The sequence below is a fragment of the Chaetura pelagica genome, unplaced genomic scaffold, assembly GCF_000747805.2.
Source record: "Chaetura pelagica isolate M959 unplaced genomic scaffold, ChaPel_1.0 scaffold47, whole genome shotgun sequence".
In the NCBI taxonomy this organism is placed as follows: Eukaryota; Metazoa; Chordata; class Aves; order Apodiformes; family Apodidae; genus Chaetura; species Chaetura pelagica.
This window is the reverse complement of record NW_009954140.1, coordinates 2,380,778-2,390,665: the sequence shown is the minus strand read 5'-3', so window position 1 is coordinate 2,390,665 and position 9,888 is coordinate 2,380,778. Positions and strand designations below refer to the sequence as shown.

The 9,888-nt window shown below is 39.7% G+C and overlaps 1 protein-coding gene across 1 annotated transcript in view; it reads right to left on the bottom strand.

Moving 5' to 3' along the window:
• TOM1L1 (target of myb1 (chicken)-like 1) overlaps positions 1-9,888 on the bottom strand; it is a 23,389-nt gene that overhangs the window by 1,995 nt on the left and 11,506 nt on the right. The window contains 6 exon segments of the mRNA XM_010002762.1: positions 435-495; positions 1,013-1,109; positions 1,906-2,023; positions 3,428-3,488; positions 5,896-6,029; positions 9,489-9,605. Of these exon segments, the coding sequence (XP_010001064.1) occupies positions 435-495; positions 1,013-1,109; positions 1,906-2,023; positions 3,428-3,488; positions 5,896-6,029; positions 9,489-9,605 (588 nt within the window).

The following is a 9,888-nucleotide window of genomic DNA, read 5'->3' as shown; positions in this document are numbered from 1 at the left end:
CCTACACTGTTCTTGATTTTTAAGTGTTTTGTTTTTCTAGTAGGTTTAGTTTTGGTATTTGGGGTTTTTTTGTTTTTTGTTTTCTAAGATCTTATTTGAGATAGGATATACACCAGAGTAACAAAATGGCAGCAGGAAGAGATCTCAGCGCTTCGCACAGCGACAGATTTAACACAAATACAGCAACTGCTTTCTGCAAAATCCCCTGAGATTGTGCTGGACCCAAGAAAATATGCTTTCATATTAGCATCTGTGGTATCAAAAGAGGAAAGTTGGCCTGGTTACCACATACAGACTGTTCCCTGATGTATGGAGAAGAGCAACAGAATAATCTTTGCATCCCATTTAAGACAGTAGTCGGGGTAAATCCAAACAGTTCTCCTTTTGACAGTTGCCAGCAAAGAATGGTTATTCTGAACATGAGTGTTACTCACATTGCTATATGAATGTCCAGCTGGGTTGCTTACACTATTGTTTTGTGCTTCAGTTGCAAATCTAGGAGAGAGTAATACATTGACAGTAACTGAGAAACTATCAAACCCGCATGTTCTGATTGTTATATCATTTTTTTGCTGGTCTGTCTTTACCTTATGTCACAACTGAGCAGCACAGGTAGGTGGGCCAATGTCCTCTTCCCATTAAAGGTAGGGAACTACTGGACCCCTCTCCTATCTTAAACTCTTCTTACTGACCTGCACAATTCATCTGTTTCTCCCTTTCACTGCAGCATTGACAACACTCAAACAGAAACCCATTACATCTCAAGTACGTTTTGACTGCGGAGATAAATTTATGTCTGTGACTAAACAGGTCTACACTAGTAATGTATTTTTAAGCACCTTAAATGATATCTATCAAACCAGTAATTTTCACTTGTTTTACTGGACTAATGTGTAAACGTAGTGAATACGTGTTCTCAAATCTTTCTGTAAACTTATTAGATGAATTACAGAGTATTAATACCCCTGACAATCCATGATCTGTCATCATTTCTTGATAAGAGATTACTCACTGGAATTGCTGAGCTTTTGCAGAAGTTGCTAAATCCAGTTGTGGATAAATTGATGGATGGTGCCTGTTTTTATCTTCAGGGTATGCAGATATGCGTTCTGAAATTCAAAGCCATAATTAACCAACACTTAAATATTATTAATAATTGTAAAGGGTAGTTTTGTTTGGAAGGCATATAAAGAACCCAAACAAATTGCTGTTTATCACATGAAAGGCAAAATTTTAGTAACTTTGGGAAGGTTTTAGATGCAATATAATTATCTCCTTAACATGTCAGAACAACATCAGTAGTACTACCACTTAAAACTCCTTTCACTATTTCTAAAAGGAATTAGAGGCATTCACATCTTTAACCTCAGTATACAGACTCCCCTAGAGCAGATAAAGGAGGGGCTTCTGCCAACAGCAGCTCTGGGAACCAAAGTTAGGAGCTTTGCTCACTCCTCTGACTGTACAAGAAACTGAAATAGGAGGTAAGTACCTTTCTCAAAAAGAACTGTTTCTAACACCAAGTGCCACCTGAAAAAACTTAAGTCAATCAAGAGGGTATCAGAAAAGTGCACCTGTGTTTCTTTCTTCCACGCCCACAAAACAAACAACTCCCAGGCTGTTTTACAGGCTTCACTGCAATAGAGAATGGAGCATCTTCTACTGTTCAAATGTAAGGGATGGGGAAAAATACTATTGCTTCCACTGGGAATACATTACAGGGAATCTTATCAATGTAAGGACTTCTTTTCCTATACACACACATCAGCTCTCCTTTCAAGGAGATTTAAGGAACTTCCTTTATGAAGTATCCTTCTTTCTTACAAGGAGCTTCTGGATTCTCCCACTAAGCTCTGTTTGCTTCAGGAACCCAGACAGCCAGAGAAACGTGCACTGGTCACTCACTGAAGCCAGAAGGAGACACTGCAGAGTCAGTTTGCACCACTGCAGACACGGGAGATGGAGAGTCCATGGAGAGGTCAAGAAGATCACTGGAGGGAGCTGATGGCTGTTTCCTGTACAGCTAAACATTTGAAAAGGAATAAAATTGTTTGGTTTGTTGTTTTTTTTGCGGTGTGTTTTTTGTTGTTCTTCGTTTAGCTTGGTTTTTGTTTTTTCAAAACAGGACTTACATAGTTTTAAACAAATTGCTGTTTTTATAGAACATAAATTATAAAAATAATATTATAAAAAATAGACAGGTATGAGAGAAGAACAGGTGTTGGGTATTTTTTGGTGTGAAAGATAGCTAATGCAAAAAAACACTTTCCAGAAAAATCCGTTTCAGCAAGGTGGCTATTTCAAAAAATCCCCAAGCCAACAATTAAAAAAACCAATAATGAGCTTGTTTAGATACAGGTTTGATACTGATCTTCTGACTGATCCTGTACAATTATGTCCACGCTACTTATTGGTGTTACTGAGGTTTTATACACACTTAGGAATGTTGGTTTTTTTTCTTGTTTTTCAGTCCTGTTTTGAATAGGAAAAGTTTCCTAGGATAGGGAAAAGGCTTCCCTTTGCTCCTCCTGTGAACCTGTTAGAATTAAAAATGTAGTCAACCAAAGTTTTTAATAACCTTGTATGCTTGAAGCATATGGGTTTGGTCACACCAGATTAAAAAAAAAAAAAAAAAGAAAAAAAAAGAGATGCATTTTAAACTTTGAGACTCCTGAATAATAGAAAAAAAATGCACCAGTTGCATTAGTTGGATTAACTAATCCAGCAGTGCATCCATCAAGCAAAACCATCCACCTCCATAACCAGGATGTAGCAATAGCAGCTTTTCAAGGAAAACAAGATCATCTTCTACCTTTTTAAAATAATTGTCAGCTTATTTCAGCATTCACAGTGCAGTAATTTTCCTACTGAGTCCTAGATGGCTACACCATTATGGTTTAGCAGAAGCTGAAGCATGTGCAAAACTACTTTGGGCAATATAATTAGCAACCATCATTATCAATCAATAAAGCACAGTCATTAAAGTTTTGCTACAAGTCATTATTCACAATTCAGAAAAAGCTTTGACTCAGGAAAAACAAATACCAGTAACTGTGAATTCTGGCAGTGTAATAGTATTTCAGCCTATAAATACTTAACAGTGAACAAATGAAAAACCCCATTATGGTTCCTCATTTTGAATATGGCAGAAAATAGTGCTTAGCTGCAGAGTTAATCAACTAGCATTTGAGTAGTTCTGTCTCTCCTTTTTCCTCACAAAGCTTCCATTTTAGATTTGACATTATTTGCTGCTTTAGTTACACGAATTTACATGAAATTCTGCAAGTGAGACTTCAGGAAATGGGTAAGAGTTGTCTCCTGCATCTCTCAACTAGAGAATCAAATTCTGCATGGATCAAAAGGGTATTTTTCACAACGAGCAGAAACTGTTTGCAGCCCTGCAGTTCACAAGTTCATCTATAATTACCTCGGAGCGTTCACGTTGTATTCTCTGATTCTCCAAAAACCGAACTCTGTTTCGAGAGAACCTGTTGAGGTTGCAGAGTTAAATGTTCATTCTGGCATTTCTGTGATGTCACTCGTAAGAATATGAAATCAGTTATAATCAAAGTTTGGTTATCAAAAGACTCCAGAGGCACCAAACAAACACTACTGGTGCTTTTCCCTGGGGCACTTGTCTCTGCACTAGCAAGTGGACTCCCTCTCCTGCAGGGCCATGGTCCTTTGATCACCTGCCCTGACCCATCAAACACCAGTTTGCTCTCAGCCTCACTTCTGGAGCCAGCCCTCTGGTTCTTTCAAAACAAAACCAAGGCATAGCTGACACTGAAGTTTGTCTCTGTTCATGCCAGACAGGTAACTATGCACACGTGCTGTGCCAAATCTGCCTCCTGACCAGAACAGGCTTCCAACCAAGTCCCAGGAAGCCTTCTGGCCTCAGAGGTCCCCACACTCCCTCATTCCATCTTCCGACAAACCACACACCTATTCTGGGACACAGCCCTCTCATTAGCAAAGGCATTTGAAAGAATATTTTTTTTAAAAAGGAAACAAAAAAATCCATCTGCCTAAATATTTATGTACTGAGTCAAAACAGTGCTACACTGGGTCCTGGGCAGACCCAGTCAAGGAATATTCAGCACCCATAGGTTCATCCATTTCAGAAGAGCCCTATGTGGTGTGGACATGAGACTGCACAACTGCATATGCTGTTCAGGGTCACCATGCAGGTGGGGCCCACTAAGAGGGCAGGGAGGAAGAGATGAAAAAACTTTTCCAACTGCAGAACAAATCTTTATCTGAAATAAGAGGAAGATCCAAAGAGCTGGTAGAGCCACTAGAGGGAGTCATCGTTACACACATGAGGCCAGGTGATTGCACAATGGTGATGGCTCCTGATTTAATTTGGACTCCATGTTAATAAGCAGAATCAGAGAATGCAGCACGACTTGTCTTCAGACAATGCATATGGTATGAAACACATGTGGCTAGTTAAAATCAGTTTGTCCTTTACAAATCTCATTGTTCAGATGCAGTTAAAAAGAACAAATATTCTGAAATAAACATTAATCAAATACCTTTTAATACTCACCAACTCTGAAGTGCAATGAATCTGCACCCAGGAAGACTCACTACATATAAACTGTAACATTACAGTACTAAAATGTAGCAGTTTTCTGTCCAGTTTCACAATGGCCAATTAATTCCTCCTTCAATCACCAGGTGAGTCTTTCATAAGGAATTTATTGAATTACACCCACCAGAGTAGCTCAGGAGGTTCTTGGCCTTGCCAGTATTCACCGGTCACAGCAAAACCATAAGCACACACCTGGTTCAGTGGATTTACAGAAGTTGAACAGAATTCTATCTTTGCTTTACTTCAATGAAAAACTTGGCAAAGCAAAAAGTGAGCACAATTCTTTCAAGGCAGTTACTGTAAAATACACCAACACTGCTGTAGATGTAAAGATTTAAGGATGAACAAAAACTAAATGTTGTCAAGATTAGGCCCAAATTTTGTGCCATGACTCTTAGAATAATTAGTGGTATTTTCAGGGCAGCATTCAGAAAAGGCTTAAGAAAAATAGATTACTAAATTCTCCAAATCTGCTAAATTTAGTCATGAACCATTGTACTTGATGCATAGTGATTTCTACAACATTTCTTAGCCATGGAGGAGATAAGACACTTAAGACAGAAGGCTAGTTCCTATTAAATCGTAACACTCTCCATGAGAATACCCCCTGTGATATTTTGGGGGATGATACTGGAATGTTGAGTCTAAAATTATTTTCAGTTTGTTAGCAACTAGTCATGCTACCAATGACATAATAGACAATGCACAGGACATCAAGGCAAGCACTGCAGTGCTTCCATGTGTGAAAGAAAGAAACATTTTCTGCTGTAAGACAAATAGAACAGCATGTTTCAATCCAGCTGAGAAAAACAAGGGACTCTCTCACACATGCAACAAGGCAGAATGCTCTTCCACGGCTGATTTCTGCAGTAAAGCTGTCAAAGTTGTTTAGAAAGGAGAATAAGTACCTGTTCTGGAAACATGCACTTAACAGAGATAAGGACCATCACCAGTACCAAAGGGTTTGTAGCAGATTGATGACACTGTGCACTGCCAGAAAGGGATTCCAAATTCCAAAGTGATTTTTGTTTATGTGCCTCCATCTGATTTCCCCATCTATGCTTCTAACTTATTTTATCCCATTCTAATGTTTTTTTTAACTACTGTTACAAACTATTTCTGAAGTGCTTTGGCAAATACCTAATTTTCTCTTTTGCAATCATGTTTCTTTTCTGGATTTAAGGACAAAATCTGTCTCCTTGTGGAGAATCAACATCAGATGGAGGGACCATCTGTGTCCATTAAGTGTCCTTATTCAGTCAGGATACCAAATGTGATGAGAGAGGCCCTGGACTTACCTTTCATGCCCCAGGAGGACATTGTTCAGATCTTCATTTACTTGAATTAGTTCTACTATCACATCTTCATTCTCCACTGCCACCAACAATTCCATGATCCTCTCCTGCATCATCCGACAGGTCTTATACAGTTTCTGCCCGAGGCAGGGGAAGACAAAACACACAAATTGTAACTGCATTTTCCCAGTTCATGAAGAATGATAAGATCCTTGAGCACTTGCAGTCTCACGAGGGACCTTCCTTAATTTATACAAACTGCATGCATACCAAACATTGCAAACATGATTTTCATGTCTTTGGTCTCTGCAAGGCAGGCTGACAACTCCAATTACCACAGCTAGAACTTCTGCCCCTACCAGACCGCTACCTCTTGACCCACCTTTATTTCTAAAGATCTGTCTCTAAAGTCTAAATTACAAATTGCAAAATGACCAAGACCCCTCTAGGTGATACAGAGCAAACTTGATGCAATCCTGTTTGAGGCTGGTTAAACTGAGCAGGACACTTTGCATGGATGTGATGGATGTGATCCTGTTCAACATCTGCTTGAAGAAAAGACAGTCTGAAGGACAGAAGTGCCCCAATGCCAGTCTCTTGTAGCTCTAACTATACCTCTAAGTGGGGCAGTTTGGAAGCACTTCATCCATGCACTTTTTGAGAAAGTAACACAAACCTAGCAGAATCAGCTGATAATTATGAGAGCTTATTGAGCAGAATTTTGCATTTCTGCCAGTTGAAATGGAAAACAGTTTATTTGTATTCCTCTCCACTGCTGATTCTGCATGTTCAAAGAAACAAATTCTTTAGCAACAGGAACTTCAACTCAGCCAACATTTTTCCCCCCCCACAGTGCATTTGCAAATGATTACAGGCTCTGCTTAGGGGAAAAAAAACACTGGAAAGGGAAAATTCCTCTGCTATACAGAAATTGCCCTGGTATTATTTTCAAAGTGATGACTTTTTCTCAAAAAATCATATACTTCATGTAAAGTTTCATTTCTGTAAAAAGAAATAAAAAAGAAACATTGCACCCCTCTGCCAAATCTGCATAATGATTACAGAGCACTGTACCTTCCAGTAGTGTATCTTCATAGCCCGGGATAAAACACACAAAAATGTGTTCAGTTTAATGTCTGTAATTAAATGAAAACCTCTCCAAACTTTACTACCTGATCTGCATTTAAGAAATGTGTATGTCTTACTGCTCTATGATAATAGACTTTATTATATAGGCTCCTTTCTAAGTATCAGTGCTCCACAAGAGAAGGAAATTGACACACTCATTTCAAGCATGGACTTGCTAGGTTTTGCTGCTACCCACAATGTTTCCTGCAGTCTTACATTTTGAAAACCAGAGTTTTACAATGATGGACAACCAACTGGTGTAATAATCACCAATGATTCCAATGAATTTGTGCTAATTCTTCCCAGCTCACGATCTGGATGCAAATTCCTGCATGTCCATCAACTATGTCCACCCACTACAAAGTATTTTCTGTTGAAGCTGAACTTCAGCTATTCTTTAACTCCTGTTACTGGTCAGCACAACACTTCAAGCAAGATCTGCTATCTTAAACCTTATCCAAAACAGGGCGGAGGAAGAGCCACTAATGGATCTACAGAACTGAAAATATGTTGCACTGACTTCACCCTGTTGCAGGGTTGTGTTTTATTTTTTATTGAGACTCCAGATACTCAGAAGAACTGAAATGAGAGTCTGCAACCCGCTTAAAGCCTAAACAAGTAACACTTTTACTAAAAGACTTTTGTTCTCTGACAACAAAAACCTAATCCAAGCAATCCAGGTAGAGCCAGGAATAAAAGGGAACATTAAGTGTTGTTAAAGAAACAGGCTGGCCATGCTTGATGGTTTTTACCGCTCAGTGCACAGGGGAAAAGAACAGAAAGAGCAACAGCGAAATTAACATAGAAGGAATGAGTTTTCAGTCACTCCCACAAATGGGAGCTCCACACCCTGTCCTCGAGCTTTTGCCAACAATTTTATTACTGGGAGCGTCAATAGGAATCCACTGGTTTACTGTGGGCAACCCAATCTGTGCACCCGCATGCAGAAGAGAGACAGGAAAATAAAGACATACTTTTCTTGTTTCACAACCAGAAATGCTTACCTTGTCATGGTCTAGACAGAGATGGCAAAGTATACTAAGCCATTGTACTCTCCTGCCTGGGTTATCTCTCACTGGTTAAATCATCAAGGTTAGTTTGCACCTTGGCAACCTCCCTGGTGGTAGAAACACTACAGCAAAGAAAGCACTGATCACAGAACAGCCACAGACCAGCTGCCTGGATGGTGTCCACTGCTGGAACAACCTCCACTTGAGTGCAGGCAAAGAAAGCCCTCTGCAATCTACTGCAACTGCAGTTTGCTTTGCCTGTGTTTAAGTTTAATCTGGTCAGATCCTTGCTTCACAGGCCTTTCTTCCTTGGACTTAAAGCTCCACAGCCCTCTGCAAAAGAAACTGTGTTGGAGATGTAAGGAATGTCCAGGGGGGGATAAACCACTGCAAATTGTGTCTGTCTCCTGTCTGGTTCCCTCAGACCAGCAGTGCTGTCTGTCATTAAAGATGAGAGACAGTAGCAAACTACTGCTACCTTTGCCTATCCCACCTCCAGTTGTGAATCAGTCCAAAAATGGACACAGCTGAACAGCTCAACCTTGAAGGCAACCCAACAGCACCCAACAAGGGTTTCTTGCAAAGGAAAAATTCTCCACTAGGCAAGAGAAGCACACCAAAGGCCTGCAAAACTTAGATCAGTTCTTCAACACACTTTATGCTGATGAATGAGCAAAACTGCTTCCTTCTCATAGAATTGTGGAGGGAAGTTTAGAAACAGAAGGACGTGATAAAAGCTTTTTACATTCTTGCAGACAACATGGAACAGAAGAACATCCATTGCTGTAGGTCACTACTGAAATGCTAAAGTAATGCAGCATTTTTAATTTCTAAAATAGAAAAATACAGCATGGGCAAGAAGAAGAAATGACATCACAAAAGGAAGAATGTCTGCATGCTTACTGGCAAATCTCAACTGTAGGATCACAATACACCTCCTCCAGGCTACACCTGAAGAGCACATGGATTGATCCATGGCACAGCAAGCCCCCAGTCTTTGAAGTCACGCACATAAAACCAACACTTCGTGTCCTTCACTGGCCTTCAGCCTGCCTGGAAGGTACTGGTAATAACAAAGAGAGCACTGAAAACTCCAGGATAGATAGGAGAGAGAGACACTATGTCATCATTTATTTCCCCACAAGGCAACTGCATTCAACTGGAATGTTCTCAGGGCTGTTTGACAGAACATGCTTAACAGAGAATGCTCCATTATGAAATTCCTTTGCCCTTGGAATTCCCTAGAGATTAAATTTGCGTTGCAAGCTATATTGTCCTTTCCTGATTATCTAGATGTCAGGGAAGGAAACAAGAGAAAGCTGAGCAAAACCAGAGACAGAAACCTGTTGTTGGATTCCATTTGGCAATTTGAATCTAGATGTTACACAGAAGCATAAAACACATTTAAAAATCAACTTTGACCAAACCAGTAGCTCCTACCAATGAACTATTGCATACCTGTAGAAGATTCATATCATCCGGATTTTCAGAGCCAGGAGCATTTTCTTTTAATATTGATGACATGACTCTCACGTTCATTTTTGCCATATCCAGTTCACTGTACAGTTTCCCAACCTGTTAGGTTCAACAAGACAGAATATTGCGTAGGTGAACAGAGAGAGCAGAATAATTCTTATGTCCAATACTTGCTTTCTTCCCCATCAGGTGTAATACAGGCCTAACTGGTACTATTTAACTCAGGTGACATACCATGAAAATTAATGGAATTAGCTCAGCTTTCATATGTGCAACCCAACAAAGATCCAAGTCTGATAGTACTACTCATTTTCCTCACAGTTAATCCCTCTCACTGACATTACTGTTACTCTTTTTATTTACCTCCAGGCCAAGCAGGAAT